Source organism: Seriola dumerili, unplaced genomic scaffold, assembly GCF_002260705.1.
Source record: "Seriola dumerili isolate Sdu_G_001 unplaced genomic scaffold, Sdu_1.0 BDQW01000091.1, whole genome shotgun sequence".
In the NCBI taxonomy this organism is placed as follows: domain Eukaryota; kingdom Metazoa; phylum Chordata; class Actinopteri; order Carangiformes; family Carangidae; genus Seriola; species Seriola dumerili.
This window is the reverse complement of record NW_019174346.1, coordinates 1486370-1510516: the sequence shown is the minus strand read 5'-3', so window position 1 is coordinate 1510516 and position 24147 is coordinate 1486370. Positions and strand designations below refer to the sequence as shown.

At 42.9% G+C, this 24147-nt stretch overlaps 1 protein-coding gene across 2 annotated transcripts; it reads right to left on the bottom strand.

The window, feature by feature from the left end:
* Window positions 1-3172: 3172 nt before the first annotated feature.
* On the bottom strand, window positions 3173-23852 carry LOC111222166 (protocadherin alpha-C2-like). Of its 2 annotated transcripts, none has more exons than XM_022745754.1 (4): window positions 20835-23852; window positions 18234-18292; window positions 14072-14157; window positions 3173-7619 (listed from the first exon to the last, which is right to left on the bottom strand). In XM_022745754.1, exons 1-4 carry the CDS (start codon window positions 23373-23375, stop codon window positions 7306-7308), a joined length of 3000 nt encoding a protein of 999 aa, XP_022601475.1. In that variant the 5' UTR covers window positions 23376-23852; the 3' UTR covers window positions 3173-7305. The 2 variants fall into 2 exon arrangements, with proteins under 2 accessions (XP_022601475.1, XP_022601476.1); XM_022745755.1 differs by having other exon boundaries at window positions 7527-7619; window positions 13990-14157.
* Between the last annotated feature and the right edge of the window lie 295 nt (window positions 23853-24147).

Below are 24147 nucleotides of genomic sequence, written 5' to 3'. Positions count from 1 at the left end.
TTCAACATACTTTGCACAGCCAGTGCAAATTCCTCTCACGCAGTAACTCCATCACAAACAGATGCCCTGCAGTGAAGAGGAAATTCAATTATCTGTTGTGCACCTCCAGGACAGTGTATAGTAGGAAGAGGCCTGTCAGTAATCGCAGCTCTCCTGATCAGAGTGATCTGCAGTGAAAGTACAGCCGTTTCAAACTGTCCCGCGGTGAGCTCTGTCACTATGAATTCTTGTTCTGTGCAACAGCAAAGAGTAGTGGAGTCTGTCTGACAACTTCTGTGAAGACAACAATCAAGACAAATTAACACAAAGTCAAGGAAAGTTGTTTTAAACTTTATGACCTGAAAAACTGCCCTATTTTTAATTTCATTAATTAGTTTGAAAGCCCCCACAAAGAGCCCGTGATGGAGGCCGCTGTGTCACAGCTGATGTGCAGACATGTAACTTTGTTCATAGAATTTATTGAACCCACTAAGAATCAACCTCATAACCTGAGCTTCAGTTTAATTAGACTAACTTGTGTGCTCACCTGGAAAACCCCTTTAAAGTCTGTTCAACATCTGTCTACTGAAAAGAAATTTACAAGCAAGAAGAGAATGAGAAACAAAATATTCACTTTATAGCCCCATTAAATGAGTTAATGTCAGTAAATGTTTAAACCCTTTCAGATATCAGGTGGACAATTGCCTGTAGTTATCAGTAATTAATAAAATGGACTGTTTCTGTATTGAAATAATGGGTTCATAGTTGAGGATGCCTGAGTTGCTGTGTTCAGTAGATTGCACTCATATTCCATCACTGCAGCTCTGGGGAACATGAAGCTGACTTTGTGAATAGAAAATTCTTCCATAGCCTCAAGGTGATTACACAATATTGTATCAGTGAAATTTCCTACCGTGCATTAATAACATGGCGCAACAGTTTTACTGACACTGTAAGAGTTTTGTGTGGTTTGCATTTATTCATCCTAACAGTTGGTATAAAAGTGTGTAAATATTAGGAGTCAGTTTTTTTTCTCTAATTCCTCATTTTTGGAGTCGCTGTTCTGTGATTGATGATGTGCGTTACAGGAGTGAAAACGGGCTCATGATGAGTCATGACTTTCGCTCAGATGAAACTAAAAGAAAAACAGAATAAAGGAAGGCAGTTGTACCATGTTCACTGCAGGTACAGTAGGTGACAACCTCAAATATGCTCCATGTTAAAACAGCTGAAACTTTATTTCTCAGTGGCAAGACATTGATTTCAGTCAAAACCATGTCATCTGGTTTACAGAACTAGTTATATTTAACCAAGACCAGAGAGGTTTCTTGTGGTGATTTTCACCATGATGGTGAACAGGGACCTTGGCGTGAAGGTGTGGCGTGAAGGAACATTTTAATAGTTTAGTGCTGATGCAGGGTTAAAAACGTGTCATGCAAATAAAATATGAAATGCACAAAGGTGATGAATGAACAGGATTTTCCATTTATTTAAAGCTGCATTTATAAAAAACAGCCACTAGGGGGCAGATGAGCCTCAAACTGATCTCACAAAGATTTTAAGGAGGATTTGAAGTATGCGTTATTTTTGAAAACAGGAAACAGTGGATGGTGGATTACATCATTTTGATATCACATACAGTAAATGTACAAAAGATATTCTGTTTGTTTTGTTACATATTTATTGAGGCTTTGATTGTCACCACAGAAAAATAATGCTACTTTATATCCACGATTTCTGCCTAATATAACTAATATGGAGGATGTGTAGTTCATTGCTGAAGAATGTAGAGTGTGAGATTATGAGACTAACTTTGTTACCCAGCTTCCTTTTCACACACACACACACACACACATGCACGCACACACACACACACACACACACACACACACACACACACACACACAAAAGAATGTGGGATGTTGTATAGGATATGAACAATGTGGGTCAGTTGCCAGTTCCAGCTTTGATCAGTAGGTGGCAGTATTGCTGGACAGATGGACGTTGAGGAGGAGAGAGCGAGGTGTGAGTTGATGATTTCTCCAGTTTACAGACAGATGGAGCCCTTGTTGCAGACATCAACAGTTTCCTGCTTCCTAGACATTAAAACTGAGATCTCTTTGTTCAAATGGAGGAAAGGATTAAGTTCTGCCCCTCTGTGTTGTGCTCAAATTCCTGCTAAAATGTGCAGATACAATGTTGACCTTTGACCTCCAGTTCGGCGGAGAACTCCAAGCACCAAAGGAGATGTGTCCGATTTCTGAATTGCTGATTGTTGGTTCATTTTTCCTCAGTCATAAGGTCAGCACATGGATGAAGATCCACTGCCCTTATATTTCTCCATCTGTTTCCCATCAGGTTGATCCCACACTGTTTCTCAGTTGGCAGTTGGACGGGATTAAAATGTGTTGCAACAGAGTTTGTTCCTGCCAAAAAAACAAGGATGTTTATGACTTTGCTGAGTTGAACTCAAGTGGTTGGAGGGGATGATTGAGTAAGTTTTTTTTTTTTTTTCTTCCAAATTGCCCAACAGTGCAAGGACAAAATGTCTCAGTTTATGGCCAGAGATTTCAGGAAGACTAGAGGAATTTAATACTGTCTGATTGGAAAGATTAGAAATGTAAGTTTAGCAGCCTCTGTTGCTTTACTCCCTGCATGAATAAACCCTTTACATACAGTGCTTTCACAAAGTATTCACATTTTATGTTGCACCCTTATTCTAAACTAACATCAATCAAATCATCAGTCTACACTCAGTACTCTATAATGACAAAGTGAAAACTGAATTTTAGAAGTTCTTGCACATTTACTTTAAAGGAAAAACTGAAACATCACATTGATGTCAGTGTTCAGACCCTTTAAATTCAGCTCAGGCTCCTCCATTGCTCATATTCATCTCTGAGATGTTTCCACACCTAACCCTAACCCACCTGTGGTAAATTCAGCTGATTGGACATGATACTCTGCAGGCAGGTCCTTCCCCCCGTGGCTTTCCTTTTCTAAAATTTTTAATGGGACTCTAAAAACAATTGCGTTGATGATAAAAACTTAATTCTTCCACCCTCTTATGTTTCATTAGCAGAGCTCAGTGTTCCTCAGTGATGCCACAGAGAGCTCAGTGAATTTCTCCAGGAAGTGGACTGAGGTTGAAACGATGCTCAGTTGTTAGTTTGACATCAATTCATCACACAGCTTAAGATATTTAAGAAAAACTTTATTTGTGACTTATAAACAAAACACATTACCAGATTGATTAAATCATAAGAATCACTATTATCACCTTTACAATGATAAGCAGGTGTACAAAAAAGTTATTAACAGATCTGCACTGTCACAGTCGACTGGCCTGTGTCACACCCAGCGACTGAGGAACATTCACTATACACAAGCAGAGAATACATCAACTTTATTTTTTTGGACCATTTTATATATTTTGATATTTTTTTCCTTGTTTTTCTGCTTTTTCTCTACTGGGCGAGGAATAGATATGGAGGGTGAGTAAATGATTTTATTTCACAACAGTGTTTGATGTTTGATCATCGTCTCAAAGCTTAACACAAGTTAAAGAATCGTTTTTCTTATCTATGAAAATCAAAAGGGTAAAAACAGAAAAAAGGCATTTCTTAGCATAACACAATAGCATTATGTATATCTAGAAGATTAAATTCATTTTCAACAGGATAAAAAATGTGATTCTTTCAGGTTTTTCTACAAATTACTGTTTGCAATAGAGTACATGTATGTATGAATTTATGTGTGTAGATGAGTGTGGGTCTTTCAATGTGCGTGTATCGTCTTTGAGAATGTGTATCAGAGGTATATGTATTCCAATACGCATTTCCCAGTGGAAAAACATATCTATGTATATATAGTATCTATATAGTATCTGTTTCCTTTGCTTATAACATGCAAACAGCCACTTGGTGATCTGACAGCACAGAAGTACACCTGAAGGACGGGGCGGGGGGGGGGAGAAATGTGTGCATGGGAGGGATTGAGCCTGATAGCAGCACCTATACACCCCTACTGTGACTGGTAATACGATGGTTCTTAAAAAGAGGAACACTGAGGTGAGGTTTTATGACATGTTTCATCATGTAGATGCTCTTCCAGTCTCCACTGCCTTCAGTACCCTGCCTGTGCCACACTGGATCTGGGTTTCATAATATCGGGGTCAAATAAAGTTGATCAATTCACACTTGGGTCACTGCAACTTGTTAAAGTTTCTTGGACATGGCACTTCCCAGCAGCCTTTGCTTCTAATGTTTATGTGCAGCAATTACGCAAAGGAATGTATCATTGTCAGATCTTCCCAGCTGTTTTATTTTTACTTTCTGGTGCTGTCTTTCATGTTGTTGCCTCGCGGTGGTGCACCATAAACAATGTTAACAGTGTGTTTCTCCTCCATTATCTCATAGGAGAACCCCCCCCCCCATCCAAGTCAACCACCAACCATCTTTCCACTGCTGCTGAACTGCACTGCATTTATCTTGTTAAGTGGTTTTAGCTGACCCAAGTTGCTCAATTATCACTAATAGCTGACACAGGAATAACTAGAATACCACTGTTTGTGCAAAAGAGGAATGACTTGCCCAATCTTCTATATTGGAGCTGCACACGACACGACACTGACTGCTTTTTTTTTTTTTTTTTTTTTTTTTTTTTTTTTTTGCTTTTTCTGACTCTTCTTTCACCCTGTTCATCTTGTCTCATTATATCCAGTACAGCATATTCTCAGTCTTTGCTAACCTGTCAGATGTCCTCACAATGCGACGCCTAGAACCGAGGCGAGAGATGACAGAGCTGTCAACAGTGAGCAATCAGAAGACACACTCTGGCTGAAGCGCCTAAGCTCAGTTGAAGTTGAACCTAACAAAAGATGTGTGTGTGTGTGTGTGTGTGTGTGTGTGTGTGTGTGTGTGTGTGTGTGTGTGTATTGTGTGTGTAAATATGCAAATACACAAATGTTGCTTTGTCGCAACTGCACAGTTCATTGAAGGAGAGTGACTTGAAAGATGTTGTCCAACCATGTTGATCTGAAGAAACAGGAGTAGAGGGAGGAAGCAGGCAGCGGGCAAGCAAATCCTACAAGCACTGAAGCAGCTGAGGCAGTGGTGCAGGGCGACTATTTAACATTCAGAGACAGAAGTTAGAGGGATCAGGCTTGAACAGAAATGAAGCAACAAGCAACGTTCCTGTGTCCCAGCCATATAATACACTCCCATATTGAGGGTGGCACTGGCCTTCAGTCTTGGATTTGGAGTTTCCACAGAGGGGTGTGTGTTCTCTTACTGTTGGTATGTACTGTATGTCTGCGTGTGAGAGAGAGAGGAAGAGGCGCTGTGTGTGTGTTTGCTTGTGTGTATGTGTGAGTAAGAGGCAGAGAAAGTCAGTGTTTGTGTGTGTCAGACTGGGCTGTGCTGATACACAGTGGGATTAAGACCCCGTTGACCTGTGCCATGTTCCGAGAGAAGAGGCAAGGTGAGGGGCCGGTTGCATCAGCTGCACGTAGGTTCCCTAGTTATATCCCAAGTAGCCACTAATCCCGATTCACGCGTTGCTAAAATAGAAGCGGTGGCACCACAAAAATCTGTTACAACATAACCTCAAGTAACAACTAAGTAGTTAAGCAAGCAATAAAGCAGGTGCAAATGATACAAAGTCACACAGATGCACTCACTAACAGTAAAGCAGGATTTTTTTCTTTTTTTTCTGCACACAGCGTATCGTTTTCTTCAGTAGTCTCATGCCATTTTGCAACTTAAAGGACGACAGCAGTGATTTTCAATGTTTCTGTCCATTTACTACACATTACACTTCAACTAGTGTCCTCTTGACTTCTTATATTTTTAAATGGGTCTTTCCTTCTTTTTTTTTTTCATCAGGCACAATCTGGTTCCCATTCAGTTCCACGGAGTAAAAATCAACAGCTGAGACTTGCTTGACATATGTAACCCATCAGGCCTGTGTTTCAGTTTAGCAGAGTTACGTTATTGTGATGCACCCGAGCTACATTAGCATGTGATGAAAATGTAACTGAAACAACAATAAAACCAGATGCTGCTTTCACTCTGATGGATTTCTTATTGCGGAATTGTTTCCAGTCTCAGCTTATTTGTTTTTGTGCTATGGTACAATAAATAAAGAAACAATGGCTGCCTGGAAGGAAGGAAAAATACATCCCAAAACACAACAGTGTGCTGTGTGGGAAATGGTCCGCAGTGATGTGAGTTATAACATGATTTGTAGAGAATGGACTAAAACATGCAAAAAACAGTGTTGTCCTTTAAGAGTCAAATATGGATTCTGCTTACCAATCGCAATTTTTATGCCAATGTAGTAACTACAAATCAAAGAGGTTTGTACCCATCAGCGAAGGTGGAGCTCTCACTGACCAGCTACTCATTGCAAACCCTCATGTTATAACTGCACAGCTGTAGAATTCCCCCCCGTTAGTACCTGTGGTACAGTCCAATTTAGAAACTTGCTATTTGCAAATGAACTAGCAGTCATGAAGCCACTACTTAACTTACTAACTTACAATTAACTTACAATAACCTGGGAACAAACTTGCGCATAGTTGGTGCAACCCAGTCCAGATCCTCAGCCTCAGAAATGTGCTATGTTACACTGAAACAGAGCTCTTATCAGAGTGTGGTCCCGTTTATCTCAGCCACCCTGTTCTCTTAAAGGTGCTAATCTCATGGTACATATACTGTATGTTGTGACTTTTTCAGTTTTAATTCATTTTTCTTACAAAAGACCACATTATCTGGATTTCTACAAGGTCTCCATAATACTGAAGACAAAAGCCTCTGTTTCATTTTTTAGTTTGGCTTCAACTTCACCTCCAACCAGGTGAGTCAAAAAGTAAGGGGGCTGCATAAAGACAGAGATGCCAACACGGGCAGCCTCAGCTGACAATGGTCAGATACAAATAGTACACCTTTTCAGGTGTTTTTGTTTGTCAGTGTACAAACTGGGGTGGGGGCAGTAAATCACAGAAAGGCTAGTGTAATCCAATAAATGGCTTTCTGTTTGAATTTGGTCCAGCCTTCAGATGAAGTTTAGCTAAGAACTTTTGTTTATCATAAACTTTGGCTGAAGTTTTGGGCCAAAGAAAGCGAGAGAACCGTTAGTTTAGGAAGGTTGATGATGTGGGGAGCCAGACCTGGTCTAATGAGGGATTGGCCACTGTACAGTGTCTATGCAAATATGGTGCAAAGAGGCTCCCTCGGTTCTACAATATGCATTTAGCTTTTTTTCTGGCTCTGAAATTGGGATGATAGTTTGTTGGTAGCTCTGTTTTCAGGCCCCCCTCCTCCTTTATTCTTCACCCCCATCATCCTTTCCTTTATCCTTCTTGTCCTTCTTGTCCTTCTTCTTCTTTTTCTTCTTCTTGGCCTCCTCCTTCTTGCCGAAGCTTATGAAGTCACCTTTGTCGTCCACAGGCCCGGCGTCATGGCGGATAGAAATGATGGCTGGGGATCCAGGTATGATGAAGGCTTCGGGAGGAATCTCTCCAGGCTTTAGGGGCTGGGGAGGACCGTATCCTGGTCCGGCGCCGTATCTGAAGTGCCAGCTGTTGCTGTTGACTCCAGCGCCCACTGGAGGTGAAAGCTCCCCACCACCCTCACCATCTACACAGGTATGAAGGGGAAACAATGGAAAGACAACATGTCAAGTGCAGGCAATCATTACATGTATTCAGGTATCATGATAACCACACTGGTCCCTTCAGGCTACAGTCTGACATTTTGGGAAACAGGGATATTTGATTTTCTGTCAAGAGTTAGATGAAGAAACTGACACCACTCAAGTCTGTACAGTAGTAAAGTGAAGCTCAGCATGAAGAGTGGAGGCAGGAGGAAACACCTGGCCCAGGTAACAACATCTGACATCTCAAAAAGCAAAGCATAAAAACTGGGGGGTTACACAGGATATTCCACTGCAGCCTGGTCAGTATGGAAAAATAATCTCCCAGTTTGATTCAACATTGACTCATAAAGTCCAGAATCTCTTCATTTTAACTGGATTAAATAATTGATTCAAATCAAATTGATCCTTGATGATCCAGTGAAATCAGATAAATACAAATGTTACACAAAGTGCTTCTTAGAGTTTATCCTGGGAACTTACATTTCTTATACAGTCAGAGCAACACTGCTGTTTTCTTGAATATAAAATTGGGTAACATGCACATTATTGGCTAAACACATGTCCCAGTCATGACACTGTCCCACATGATGCATTTATGTGTTTTTATCCGTACGTGTGCAAAACAGTTGAGCAAGAATAATAAAATAAACCTGCACCACTAACACGGGCGTCATATTTAAAAGAAGTAAATATGCTATCCCATACAGCTACACGTGGACTGCACGTGTCCACTTTGAGCACAGACTGAACAGAAAGTGAAAGTCTGTTTCATCCGCACTGTTTGTCATCAGCCTGATATCTGCAGACAGTTGTTAGCTAGCATTAGCTAGTGTTAGCTAACCAGCAGGGACAGACTGAATAAAGTAGAATCCACACATTGTTCTTTAGATTAGATTAGATTAGATTAGATTAGATTAATTTTATTAATCCCACAACTGGGAAAGTTCTCTTGACTTCTGCGGCGTCACATCTCATAGTCAGAGATAATATCTCTTCAACAAACACAAACAGAGATGAGATTGACGTGCAGTTTTTTCTTGTAGATGTTTTCTCTGGATCGTTGGATCCCAACCGTTTCCAATTCATGGCCCACTCTCAAAAATGTTGGTGGCCCACGTCCGACCCCATAAACTCTTCCTGTTGCTAACCAGCTATCTATTTAGATACTCCAGTTGTTGCTATGGATGTAATGTTTTAGAAACAACTGCTCTAGATCTGCTAAGAGATATCCAGGGTTAGCTAACCAGCTAACCTCAATGCTCCTGTCAAACTGCAGCAGGTCAGTTTATAAGAGTGTTGTGACTCAGGGCGGCTCATACAGCAGGTATCATCTACATTACACTTTACACATCATGCAGTTCTAACAGTCACCACTGCAGACCTATTACATTTAGCACAGATGTACATGTTTACTGAGAAAATGTGCAAATCCATTGATGGATCTTAGGACTGAGGATCATTTCAAATAGAATCACAACTAATCAGAATTTTTTTCTTCTGCAGCCCAAGTAAATCGCCTCATTAGCTTTGACATTGTGAATTATTTTTGCAATAACTGTCCTGCTTGAGATGCATTGATCAGATACTTAGACTATATTCTTTGGTCTTTCAGAGGTTCATAAATCTGACACATACATGTGAACCAAAATCAAGCAGCAACGAGCAGAGAAACAGCCTGACAACAGAGCGATGGCCACAGGCAGTGAATATTTTCAGGACAGTAGTTCAGCTGAGACCACAGGAGGGAAGACTGGAGGGGACTAACCTTTAAACTGCAGGAATGCTTAACTTGGCAAAGTGATTTGTATTTGTATTTGGATGTTGGAAGCAGCATAATCCTTCTACCTCACAGGAGGCCAGCGACAGGGATTCAACCTTTAGTGCTGGAGCATGATGTGACAGAGAAAGGAGGAGCCCAGAGAGCAAGTCCAAAAAGAAATAGTAAAAAAACTGTCAGAGGATAGGATTTATATATAGAAAAATTATTATGTAAAGTGAAAATAAGACAGCTATTAAGGTCAAAAGGTTAAAGAGGATGTGAAAGGAGATGAAGAGGGAGAGGGAAAGAGAGAGAGAGAGAGAGAGCGGGAGAGAGACACTAAGAAAGATGGGGTGGGCGGGTTTTGCAGACACGGTGCTCTCAGGCCCACACCAGTTCCCGCTGCGCTGACCTACTTTCAGTCTGGATTTTATTTAGATCAAACACGAGCCCTTGCAAAAAGATTCTGTTTGATTTTTCTTTATAGGCTATTTATGACATTGCTGGAGTACTGAGATGTTTCAACCACAGTCCCATAGGGAAGTACACTATTTTGAAAATACTCACTGTCCGTACGCACAGTGTCCCACTGAGTCCCCACAATGAGTTCAATGAGTATGAAAATACATGTATGGACTGTAATAAGACTTGATGTAATGGACACTACCACTCTAGCTCTGCACTTATTGCAGCTGTACAATAATAGAATTTTATATATACCTCAAAGAGCAGTGGACACCTTCTTTAACGGAGCGATTATTTGTTATTGAGCCATGACTCACTGCAAACTGATCATAATTTAACTGCTAGTACGATGCAGTCAAGGATGTTTTCAATATAGCAGAGGTCAGGCACAGTATTGTGGCATTTGGTACCATGGCAACAACATTGTGACAGGAACTTAAGACACAGACACACATAAATAATTTGTTTTGTACTTGCAAAAATAGAACGATTCATTTTTAACTTGCATTAAAATAAAATAGAACATGAAAGACCAGGATAAGGCAATTGCTAAAATCTTACAACTCAAGTCATTGCTACAAAATAAAATCAAGATCACATTTTACACATTTTTACAATATCATTTTTTGAAAAGGAAAAACAAAACAACTGCAGCTAATTGACTGAAGTAATTCAGCTTGTTTAACGAGTCAGTGTCAGATGTTACCATCATACATTAGCATTGGTGGAGTTAGTGCTGTAATGCTGTAATGCTGGTCTGCTTCTGAGGATTATGACATTTGATGGTATGGTCTGTATTTAATCTGGGTATTAAACCCAGGAAGAGGTTCCAGTATTTGAAATAAGTCCCATTCATTTGCTATCAATGCTTTAGGAAGGAAGATGGCTTCTCGTGTGGAGGAGGACGAACGCTTAAAATAAACTGAAGACAGTCAATGAGTTAAAGATGTGCAGAAGACTGTGAGGCAGAATGTGGATGAGCTTATTGAGCCAGTAACACAGTTCATTGTGCTGCTGTAAACAATGCACCTCCATTTTATATAAGGGACACATCAGTTCCTGTTACCTGAGGCTGCTGTTGAAAGGACAGAGAGCTGATGTGTGTGTGCAGGCACACACTGAGACTTGTGTGTGGACATAATAAATCTATGCTTATTGAGTCAGGTAGGCTTTGACCTGCTGAACTGAGTATTGGACAAATTTTCATGGTAAAATAAATAACATCTACAATATAGTTTAACTTCTGCTGTTTCAACTTCTTCCTTTCGTTACAGTAAATTCGTCCGAAGAGAGTCAGAGTCATGTGTCATGTGTGTGAGACGCTGCACTGGTAGTAATGCTGCAAGCTGCTCTTTACTTACTGTGTTCCTGCAGTGAGGAAAATTGAACACCATCACAGCAGTGTGTTTTTTGGCTAACATACACCTGATGGACTCAGAGCAGCTCACATGCCTATGACTGACCACCTGAGCTGAACCGCCATGTGGTTGTGAAGCGTCTCATCAAGTGAATATTGTCTCGTCATCCTGGGACTTCCCAGGGTTTCTGCACTGGCCGTGACAAATCCAAACTCCTGACGCTGTTAATTAAAGTCCTGGCCCAGGTATTAACCTGAGATAGTCCTCCGTGTGTGTGAAAAATGAATTCATAACGAGCAGGTCATGTGACAGCATGGAGGAGTTGGTACAACTATGAAGAGCTTTGCTTCCTCTCTACTACGATTTCTCTAACATGGAGGATTGTTTGTAACTCTTGGCTTCATATAAGCTGATACCTCACAGCAGATGTGTGTCTGAGATGGATGATAGTGTAACCACTGGTAAGCAGGGCAGTATGGCTCCTTGTGAGGATGTTGCCATGACACCTGGTGTCGATGCGTGGGTGTTTGAAGCCTCATTTCATGTAACCTGATGTCCTACATCTAAAATAGGCTCTGTAATTTTCTGTCTGGTCCAAGATACGCTTCCATCTAAATGAATCCCTCTGGTGGTTTCTAGCACATGCATAAATCTGACGGTGGTGTAGAGGCTGTGTGCGGTACATCACATGTATTCTGCATGAGGCACGTCAACCTAAAGCATCTGTCCTACAGTATTTCCTCTAAATTACAGCGTGCCCTCTTTTTCCTCTTAATACCTGCCCTTGTCGAGTCCCCGTCCCCTCCCTGCTCCCAACTCCTTCCTTTTCTCTGTCTCTAAATCTTCCATTCAGAGATATGACTGGTTGCCATGGAAACTGCCTTCGCCCACTCCCTGCTGATGGAGGGTGCGGCTGCTGCAGCAATCTCTCAGTTAGACAGTGTTGCCAGGCAACAGGTCACATGGCGTTCCCTAGCAACAACACTACTGCAGGAACCTGCCAATCCTCTTAACCTTTCTCTCTCTCCATCCCCCCATACCTTGCTTTTTTTTTTCTCCATCCCCCTGAACGTCTCCTCTGCTCTTCCTCTCCAAAATTGCTTTTAATGTTACTGGATCTCTCTCTTTTTTTTTAATCGTGGCTCTTATTACTGATAAATGCTTCTCTCGCCCTCTGGCATTAGACAAATGTCTCCTCGTCTGCACCATGGGTCACTTACATAAACACAGTTTTGAGGGTGCCGCGTTTAGATGCATCACAGCATATCGGACATTTTCATCATAATAACAAGTCACTGCAGAAATGGAAATGTGTCACACAAAAAAAGGCTCCACCTCTTGATGCATAGAAAAGAGGATCAACCTGCAATCCAGTTCATGTCTGAGCCTTCCCACTGAGCCACTCCTAACAAATTACTTCCTAATGCAACAATGCACCCCTGATGGATCTGCGGTACGCTGTGCACTCTTCTTCAAGACAATAATTTCAGTCTTTACATGACCAGAGAGGCAGGTTTCCATCTGCTCTCTGCAGCAAACTGGTTCATAGAAACTGGAACTGGTGCAGCGTGTATCTCCAACAATCCCCCAGCTCCCTGCTCCACAGAGAGAAAAGACATCACACATATGTGTTTGCTGCCAGACAGTAAGACATAATCTGTCACTGACTCGTCAAGTGATTGACTGTGATGCTGCAACTTCACCCTCAAGTCTGTACCTACAGTTTGTTCTAATTCCTGCAGCGAGACAGAAAATCAATGAGTGGTAGCTGGGAGGAGAAAAAAGAGGGAATCACACAATCTGAGTCTTCCAGTCAACCAACAGCCACCCACAACGTTTTCTGTGCTTCTCCACGAACAGTAGTACTCCCAAATTTTATTAGTCATTAGCTCTGAGCTGTTGTTTCTGTGAATGATGAAGCACAGGTCATTTTCAAGGCTGGCTCTATTTACGTTTATCTTCTGCTGCTACACATTTTTAGTGTTGCCACCCACTCAGGACAACTCATCTCTTATTAAAAAACATTTGCCTGTTCTGTCTCCATGCTGCTCGCTGCTTTATGGGACGTTACTGTTGTTTATCTGTGACTCTGTATAAAGGCCTCAGGCTTTTAGCATCTCAGCTAATTTCTGTATGAACATCACAACATCATGTGGATTTTCAAAGCGAACCAAAGTAAGGACAAAGATGAACTCGACTTCATGAATTCAATCTAATGCCCTGAACAAAGGTAAAAACAATCAGCTGACTGCTGCCTCAAAAACTCACTCAATATAAAAGTGTTTCTTGTTTCTGAAACCTTTTTACTTCAACTTGGATTTTTTACACTTTGGTTTTTGTAAAGATTAAACAAATGAGATATAACATTTAATTACTGAGCTTTAGAGGGGCTGGTTTTATTTTTTTAGACAGAGCCAAGCTAGCTGTTCCCCTGTTTCCAGACTTTATGCTAAACTAGGCTAACCAGCTGCTGGTTCTACTCATCCATCAAGTTTTTTAGCACAAACAACCAAGGTTGTTTATTCAGTCTTTATTTGGAGGAATATATTATCTCAAATTCTTACTTAGAAATGTCATCCTGTCTTCATAATACTAATAAAAGATACAGAGATACAAGCAGCAACAAGCCTTTCAACAAGTAGCTTCAGGGCATGAAGACATTTCAGTGCTTTACATCCTATTCTTTTGACACATTTTGAAAATCTGATCTCAGTTTTTACAGTTTAAATCTGTATTACATTAGCAGGTAAAATGGGTGAAATCAGTTACCTGTTACTGACATCACTATTGGCTATTGGATATAGACATTCAGGTGTTTTTTCACACGACATCCTGCTGTTCGTCCCCTCACCTGCAGCGCTTGAAACAGTGGGCCAGTTCTGGACGAGCATCCCCTGCGCTCCCTGCATCACAGAGGACTCCTCCATGTGGACCGAACTGAAAGACACGACACATTCAGCGAAGTCAGAACAAACATCAAAACAAATGTTTCCTGATTATTCTGAGCTCTGACCTCACGCTGATCACGTCCTCCTTAAACATCTACACATTACAGTAACATCATTTCAGAGTAGTTAGTTTCAGGCTTCAACAGCCTAGTTGCCAAGGGCAACCAATTTGGACTACCATCACACTTCTTCCTTATCACCTTGTTGCCCCTGGCAACCAATTCCCACTTTTCTTATTTAAAAAAATAAAAGAACATCCCACCCGACACGCTGAATCCTCTGCCTTAAAACGATGTGACAAAAGGCTTTTTACCGCAGCGAAGGAGCTAAATGGAATTCAGCCGTCATCCATTTTATTATTTACACCTGTGCTCTTCCTGCTGTGACATGTCGAAATGTCTTCAGTGCATGTTGCCTATCCTTGCGGAAGAGGATATGGCAAGTGTTTTAACTCTGGTTTGTCTCTGCTGAGACGTGTTTTTGAAGTAATCTAAAACAGTTCTGGCTCCGATGAGAGAAACAGAGATGGTTCAGACCCAGAGCTGCTTTTTTACCAGGTTGTTTATTGACTTCATCTAATGAATTGCCCCTGACACCTGTTCTTATCGCTTCATTAAAAATCTGTTGCTGTGGACCAGGATCTAGAACAACTGGTGGCAGATGTTTTTATCATCCCAGTTGATATAATCAAGTTCCTGTCAAGTTACTTCATCCAAAATCTCTGCCTCTCTTCTTCATATCACTGGTGGGTGGTGGTCAACTTTAGATACTGCAGCCTGACTGTATTACCACCCATTTAATAGTCCACAGTCTCAGTGGAGAAGTGACTGGATCTCCATATGCGGACATGCAGGTGCCCCTTTTAAAAGTTTCACTACAGAAGGTTCAGTGTCTTCAGCTTCATTCATTTAGTGGCTCCAGTAGGACGTTCTCTTGTTGTTCCCTTCGTCCAACAGATGAAGAAGCTCAGCATGTTGTTTTTGCTGTTGGAGCTCTGTTCTGCTAATGCAGCTGCTTCACAGTGACACCAGTTGTACTATGTCAGGATCTACATTTGGACATTTGGATGAATGAAGAGGGGAAAATGCAATACTAAAAGAAATAAAGATAAGCAACATCTAGTGTTGCATATGGACAAGTGGTCAGTGTTGTACCGTCATCACCCGTGCTAATGGAAATCCACATTAGTGTTGCACACTCTGGACATGGTCATATGTATTCAGACAACGCTGCATCAGTATTAACTCCAACATTCACCTGAAGGCAAGGCAACATTTAGACAGTGCATGTTTTATTGTGCTTCTTTTGTTTTTTCATCTCTCGACATACATTAGATCAAAATGATTTTACACAGTAAGTTGGGATAAATGACGTATTTAATGTCAATAACTTAATGCTGTTTTCAGCTGATAGTTATATTTTATGGTTTGGTAACTATGTGTATAAAAAGTAGGACACTATTAAAAAAAATTCACAACACAGTCTCAACATAGACAGTTGTGATGGCACTGAAGTGCAGTTCTTGAGGTTTCAGATGTTTTTATTTTTTTCACTGGATGTGAAAACCCAGAGGCCGTACTTTGATTCAGCTGAGCTGGGGGGCAGACAGCACTCAGAGAGATGGCTCTGCAGAAACACTTCCTCCTGTTTCACTGTAAAGGTTCACTTTCATTTTGTGATGACAATTAGAAAACTGTTAACTGATGTTGCATGTTTGAAAATTGTACTTTCTATATCTCTGGCAGATATAGAAACAGATATTTGAACAAACAGATTCCAAATATGCTCCACAGCTTGTATTCTTGCTCTGACATTTTGTAACTTTAATTAAATTCAATTTCCTTTTTGCAACGTTCATAAATTAAATAAAAGTGACAGTGAGCAGCTGGTTATCTTAGCTTAGCATAGAGACTGGAAACAGCCAGCCTCTGTCCAAAGATAATCTATAACTTCCTGGTGCCTTGCCATCCTGTGAAGCTGCCAAGCAACCAGCAAAGAGACAAGACACACAAGACACACTCCCACCTAACACCACAACTTGTAATTTTCACACTTTATTATACGGTTGTACAAAAGGTGTAAACGTGTGTGTGCAGACATGTTGTTTTGTTGGGAAGGGTGAATAGTTTGACATTTTATCAAATACTTTTAGCTGCTTTCTTACCAGGAGAAGATTGACACCTCTCTCATGTCTACCTGCTGAATGTGAAGCTACAGCTTGCAGCTGGTTAGTTTAGCTTAGCTTAGCATAAAGACTGGAAACAGAGGGAAACAACTAGCCTGGCTGTGTCCAAAGCTAGCAGCACCTCTAAGGCTCACTATGATATAAACGTGCTTGTTTTAAGTCATACAAAGTGTAAAAATGACGAGTTGTGGGTTTATTTAGTGGTAAATGTGTTAATGTTTACTGAGGTGTTACCTTGTTGTAGTACATGCTGAGCCCCCCCCCCCCCCCCCCCAATACAGTCATAATGAATACAGAGCTCACTGTACGGCAGGACCTGCTCTGACAGGGGCCTCTGCAATGCAGCACATCCAGCATCTATCTCAAACACACTTGTTATGATGAATAGGGATTTGTCATGAATATAAAATGTATTTCTGAGCAGTGTGAGTTTCAGGCTTTTACATAAGCAGAGGTGCATGCACTTTAATGTGTGAGAATATGACACAGATAGGACTGGTGTTTTCTACAGTGGATGACGACACCAGGAATGTGGGTCAGTGATGTTGGTGCTACAAAGTTGCGTGTAGTGTGAGACATTACAACATGCGTGTGCTAAGTGTTAATGTGAGCCGTCTCTGTGTCCGTGTGTGTTACAGGCACTGCCATTTTAGAGACGGCAGCGGCAAATTGCGGTGATGATGTATGTTAAACCATGTCATGTTACAGTGACTTGATGACATGATGCACATTATGATACCCTCCCTCCATAGAAATTAACACTAATATCCAATTAAATCAAACGTAGACGGAGCAGAAGAGTCCGCCACTGAGCAGTGAGCATTGTTAGCATGAAATTATCAAAATTCGGTGCAAAGGACAGACGTGTGGAGGAAAAACTCATTAGTCTGTGACGTTCCAGCTGTCCTCATATCAAATTAGCAAAGCACTTCATTACAAATGCAAATAAAACAACACCATTTTATTCCAATTGTTGTTGAATCTTTTTCATTTCAGTAATCTCTATTTTGCAGAAGGTAACGAGAAAGCCGACGTGTGTTTTACTGTATTTACTCAGAAATGCTCAAATATTCTTATAAGAGCAAGGAAACTACAAACACACAAATAATAACCTGGATAAGCTTGAACCCAAACTTAACCACCATTTACACGTGGTTCTAAAAGCTCCATTAAGTCTGTTTCTGTGTAATATTTAGTGTTCTATAGTGTTTCTATCTATTTTCAAATCTATCTATAACTGAGATTTGCTCAGGCAATAAGTGCATGAGCGTTTGCCCTGTGAATGAACAAGTATGACTGGAGTCTGTCCTCTGCTGTCTGACTTCAGCACGTCTCCCCTCATCTCCACACAAAAACATCTAAATACACACAGAAAGGCGTGTGTGTGTGTGTGCGTGCGTGCGTGTGCGTGCAGGCAGGGACACACTGATGTGTGCAGCTGATAATCTGAGAAAGGTCAGAGTCAGCTCATTTGTCCTTCATGCTTCCTGCTTAAAGACTGTAACTGGGGGAGGCAATGCTCAGAATGTAAATGGCCTATATAGTGTTACACTGCAGAGCAGGAGGGCTGTGCATCCATTGATGGGAGCTGCACACGGCTTTTCCCAAAGAAAGAGGATGAGGTTCAAGCAGATGCTGATAATGACTGATTCTTAGCTGCAGTCTTATGCTGCAGTGTCTTTTTGTCAGTAGAGGTCATTGTGAGCAGCAGGTATCTGCAGGAGGTCTAAGGTGTGACTGTAACTGTGGTAAAGAGCGACGTGAGGGGTCAGTGTGGTGGGAGCACAGACATGATGCACACAGTGAGGGAGGAATGAATCAGTGTAACTTTCTCTACGTGATTAAAAGTAGCAAAAGAGTTAAATATGGAAAGTGCTTACCTCTGCACCCCTGCCCTCAAAGATGCAGAATATCGCCAGTCAGCATTCGGGGCTTTTGGCTGAGCGAGCAAGAGGTAGAGAGAGAGAGAGAGAGAGAGAGGGGAAAGATGCAGAGACAGAGAGAGAGGGAAGAGGGTGAGTTTAGTTTGATCTCATACAGTGCAGAGCCAGGCTGGGCCATGGTCTCATCAATTAATCATGATACACATCCAGCTCTGGACGTGGGAGGAACACTGCAGTTGTGTCCCCCCGTTTCAAACACACACACACACACACACACACGCGCACACATATTGGCAACCACACAAGGACCTTAAAAAGGCCAGTGACTGGAGGCCATATTGATGAGTTTTTGGACAGTCTCTCACTCAGCGGCTCTATAAATGTGAGAGCAGGGAGAGTGATGCCCTCGCCCTGAGTGCTGGGGTGTCTCCACACACTGATGTGGATGTGTTTGTGTTTGTGTGCAACTGGAGTGAATCGCTTTGCTCCTGATGAACCTGGCTGAGTGCTGGAAACTCCTAAAAGCCCTCTTGTGAATTATTGCCTTTAGAAAAAACAATAAGCAAGAAGCATCATCGCCAAGGCAACCACATCCTCTGTTCTGTAGCTCAGCGTGAAGAGCAATCACACACAAATCTTCTTCATATAATATTCTAATCTTCTTCCATCTTTCTCACTTTGCAGATGTTTTGATCCTGATGTTTCTCTCACCAAAACTTTAATCATTAAACTGAAACGACTCTAGAGACACGTGTCTGGGAGGACAGGAACATGTCTGCAGTAAAAACCTCACAAACAATATGATATTTATGTATTTATGTAATATATGGGTGAAATTAAAATACACTCCCTGGGCAAAGTCTAAATATTTAATTGATTTTAAATGACCCTGCATTATTTTTAATAGTGTTGAGTGACTTCCAGATGTTGGACGGGACATTCATGTAGCTTTGATGATAGCCACATTTTTACTAATGATTTGGTCTTTAAGTTCAAAGAACCATATGAAACTCATGGGGGGAGAAAGGCGTATTTTTAATGAGCTAATCCCCCATGTCTGACCCTTTCATAATGATCTTCCTCATGAGTAGGTACTGTGCACATGCACCGCCTGAAATGACTGAACATTTGTGTTACAGCTACTGCTAAAATCTGTCAGCTTCATGTGGGTTGCAGCTTCAGATCTCAAGAACACTGAATAAGAAAAGCTGCGTTTGAGACACAAACCTGCTGAAGCAGTGGCAAATGTCCCAGATAAAGATGGCACATTATGTTCCTCAGTTCAATTCAGAGGGGAGTATTTTCTGCTGGTAGACAGCCTCTTTGACTAAATCTAATTTGCAGGGCTGAGGAACACAGGCTGGAGGTTAATTTAATTTACACTGCTACACTTGTCTGTGAGAGAGATTTCCTCATTGTGTTGCTAATGTACCAGAGACTGGTATCTGATCATTAAGATGATGCATCCAGAGCTAATTTCATAACCTCAACAATCTGCTAATAAAAATGATATTATTGAAGTATTTGAACCATCAGTCTCTTTCCTCTCAGGCAGAAACGCAGAAAATATCTCCTTAAATCTGAGACTAACAAACATGAAGATTTCAGTGACTGAACAAATGCTGCACAAATGTGCAATATTTTTTAGATGTTACCTCAGTATTACCAGTGTTTTAGTCGTGACTGTTGGTATTTATTTAATATTTCATGTTACTGCTGATATGACGTCTGAGAGACTACATCATTAGGATTATGGATGTTTACCTGAAGATTTAGAAAACCTGTATCACTAAAGTGTAAGAGTGTCAGAGTAGGAACAGAAAACATTCATAGCTGTAATGACAAACTCCATGACTGTATCTAGTCTCATCACAGTGTCAGCACTGAGAAGATGCAGATATCTCTCACAGTCAGAGGGAAACAGGCAAACCCAGTCTGATTCAAGGCCTCTTCAACAACTAGTCGTGTGGAGGTTTAGATCAAGTCAATTAACCCCAACTGCTCCAGAGTAACTGTTCAGCTTTACTCACTCTCTCTCTCTCTCTCTCTCTCTTTCTCACACACACACACACACACACACGCGCGTTCAGCCCGCTTGCACAGGGAATGAGCCAGTAGTGCAGACAGCGTGACCTGTTCTTGGTGTAGATGTGATGACAACCTCAAACTGAAACACAAATCTCTGAATCATCAGAAATAACACAGGAGCCTTGAAAAGCATCAGCACTGACACTAATGCAGTGTGAGAGCTGAGCTGAGCCGAGCTGAGCCGAGCTGAGTGACTGCACAGTGCAAGTGGGAAGTGAACAAAGAGGGGGACTACGAGTTTTCAGTTCATCGCAGGAGAGGATCAAACTAGACTCACAGGAATACCATCAGCCTGCAGCAACAGAAAACCACAGACAGAAATAATGACAACAATACAAACTGTGGCAATAACCTTAAGGAAAAGTCATGTTTGGTATATGCACCTAAAAGGGTCTTCTGTTGTTTGCAACTAAATAAAATTTCATTAAAGAGTGAGTCAGGAGTAAACATGATGATTCATGACCTTCCAGGTATGTGGACAAAGATAAACATAAAGAATTAATGACGCACCTCTGGGCAGATTTGCAGCGAGGCATCAGGCATGCTCAGTCTGCGTACAAATCCACTTCCACTGGTGAAGAAGCGGTCGGCACCGCTGCCCCAGGTGCCGCTGATGGGACGTCCCGTGTTGTAGAACATGAAAGTGTCACTGCCGGAGGTGGCTGTCAGGCAGGTCTTGTAGCAGTAAGTCTTTGTGAGGGAGCCGTTCCCACGCACTTCGATGTAGTGAGGCTCCACTTTAAGGTCTCTACGGAGCACCACATTGTTATTAGGTTGTGCCCCGGCCGCACCACCGCCTGCCCCACCAGCACTGACGCTGCTGCTCCCACCGTCTGGAGGGGGCTTCTGTGACACACAGCAGGGGGAGCAGGACCCAGGCTGGGTGCAGTAGGCGTGACAGCGGACAATGGCCAGCACCACCACAGTGACCAGGAAAACAAAGGTGGTGGCACTCAAAGCCACGATCAAGTAGAGGGTGACGTTGGAGAAGAGCAGTGTGCTGTGAGGTCGGATGATCCTCTTGGGGTCTGGAACCACTTTGGGCGGCACCTCCATGACGGCCACGTTGATGGTGGCCGTGGAGGTGAGAGCAGGCTGCCCGTGGTCCTTCACCACGACCGTCAGAGCAAAGGAGGTGGAGTTGTCCTCCAGGATCCTCCGGGTGGTTCTGATCTCCCCGGTGTGTTCGTGCACCTTGAACAGGTCCAGGTCAGTGGCCGTCTCCAGCACGTACACCAACCAGGCGTTTGGACCAGCGTCGGCGTCGTACGCCACCACTTTGGTCACCAAGGCCCCAGGCTCTGCGTTCTTTTGTACCGTCTCCAAGGAGCGCGTGCCATTGCCAGGAGGGTTGACTATCAGCGGTGCATGGTCATTCTGATCCATTATGTAGATGTAGACGGTGGCGACGCGGCTGAGCGGAGGAATGCCCCCATCTTGGGCTTTGACCTGGAAGTGAAACTCTCTCAGTGACTCATAGTCAAAGGCTCGCAGGGCATACGCCTCCCCAGTATCGGCCTTCACGGACACATAGGAGGTGACAGGGATGCCGTGGTTGTTGTCATTGAGCACTGTGTAGGTGATGCGAGCGTTCTCCTTGATGTCTGCGTCCTGAGCTTTCACAGTACACAGAGAGGCCCCAGGGGCGTTGTTCTCAGCCACATACACCGTATATGAAGTCTGCTCAAATCGCGGCGGGTTGTCGTTCACATCCGCCACATCCACCTGTATGGTCTTCTGGGAGGAGAGGGGGGGGTTTCCTCCATCTGTGGCACTCAGAGTGACGTTGTAGGCATCAGTGGTCTCGCGGTCCAGAAAAGCTGAGGTAACCAGGGTGTAGTAATTTCTGAATGACTTGATCTTGAAGGGGAGGCCTGCTGGGATCTCCAGGCTCACCTGCTTGTTCGCGCCAGAGTCTCGGTCAGTCACACTAATGAGGGCCACCACTGTGTCCGCGCGGGCGTCCTCCCTCACCGGGCTCGACAGGGACGACAGCACGATCTGAGGGACGTTGTCGTTCACATCCACCACCTCCACCACCACCTTACAGTGCGCTGCCACGGCCCCGGGGCCCTTGTCCATCGCCTGGATGTACATCTCATAGGAGTTGGTCTCTTCATAGTCCACATTGTTCCTCACTCTGATCTCTCCTGTGTTGGTGTCCATGCTGAACATCTGCCTCACTCTCTCTGGAGTGTAGCTGCTGAAGGAGTAGTACACCTCTCCGTTCGTGCCCTCGTCCAGATCAGTTGCATTCAGTTTAATTACCAGGGTGTCTTTGGGTGAATTTTCCAGCAGCTTCACCTTGTACACTGAGCTGTCGAACAGAGGGACGTTGTCATTGGAGTCCAGGACCCGGACATTGATTTTAGCTGTGCCTGTTTTCTCTGGCGTCCCTCCGTCCACAGCACTGAGAATTAACTGGTGGTAAGGCGTCTGTTCACGATCAAGGGGCTTTTTGAGCACGAGCTCGATGTGCTTTGTGTTGAGGGAAGGTTTGTTGGACACCAGCGCGAAATGGTCGTTTGTGCTGAGCTGATACATACGAACTGAATTGGACCCGATGTCCGGATCCTGCGCGTTTTCGATCGGGTACCGAGACCCGGGTAAAGCGGACTCTGTGATTTCCAGTTGATACTCATCTCTGGGGAACTGCGGCGCGTTATCATTGGCATCCACAATCTCCACCTCGACATGGTGCACCTCGGTGGGGTTTTCGACCAGCACCTCCAGATTGATGAGGCAGGTGCTGGATAAATCACACAGCGCTTCCCTGTCGATCCTTTCATTGACGAGTAATTTGCCATTTTTGGGGTTGACAATCACGTAGCGTTTGCCGCTGTTGGAGGTTACCTTAATCTTTCGGGTGGCGAGCTTTCGAATATCCAGCCCCAAGTCATGCGCCAGATCACCGACCAGTGCCCCATTTTCTAGTTCTTCCGTTATAGAATATCGCAATTGTCCGAACGAAAGGCCACAAAATAAGGAAAATATCACAAAATAAAAAGGCACATTATTCCCTATCCAGTTGCATATCCCCGCCACAGCCATTGCAAGCTCATAGGATCCGCAGACGGATTAAACGCAGCCTTCCGCCTTTTTAGCTTGCAGTATCTTGCATCCCAGCACCTCATTAAGGTGGGCTAATTGGTCTCCCGGTAAATGAAACAGAAGCGGCTCATCCATTGTGTTTCCCGGCTGAGGTGAATCCTCTCCAGCGCACCCATATTTCCTTTGTCCGTGATGCGCTTTTTTGTCTCCAGTGCGCGCTGCTGACGGGTGTGTTTCCCTGCCGCTGGAGCTGTGAGGTTCGTCAAGACGGAGGAAATTCGGGCCGATGTCACCGGAAAAGAGGAGGGCACCTTTCAAAATAAAACGATAAAAGTGTCGCTTCTCTCCGGCACTGAGTGTAGTTGATAGTAACTGGAGCAGTCCCTGGTCACCTCCACCACAGAGGTTCTGTTTGCCCCGCTGCTTGTTTGTGTGTGTGTCAGCAGGATTACACTAAAAATCCTGACCCGATTTGCTCCAGACTTTGTGGAGGAATGAGGCGCGAACCGGGGAAGAACCCGGTGACCCTGATCTGGTTAAAGGGGCGGGTCCAGGGCTGTTTTTTTTTTTATCACTTTCTTTGGGGCGGGAATTTCTCCACATATTCGTCAATTTACCAGAATTGATGTTTGGATCTTGATGTAATAAAAACAACATATTTATGGTGTTGACATGGATGAGTAAGTCCATATAAATTTCAGTTTCTCAAAGACACTCCTCTGAGAGCTTTTTATAAACCATAGTTTATTTCTTCTAGTTTGTTAGTGGTTTG

Coding starts and splice junctions, on each gene's coding strand:
- LOC111222166 (XM_022745754.1), bottom strand. CDS start 23,375: ATGGCTGTGGCGGGGATATGCAACTGGATAGGGAATAATGTGCCTTTT. Junction 18,293..20,834: donor CGCTGCAAATCTGCCCAGAG/GTGCGTCATTAA, acceptor TTGCTCGCTCAG/CCAAAAGCCCCGAATGCTGA. Junction 14,158..18,233: donor TTGAGGGCAGGGGTGCAGAG/GTAAGCACTTTC, acceptor CGTGTCTTTCAG/TTCGGTCCACATGGAGGAGT.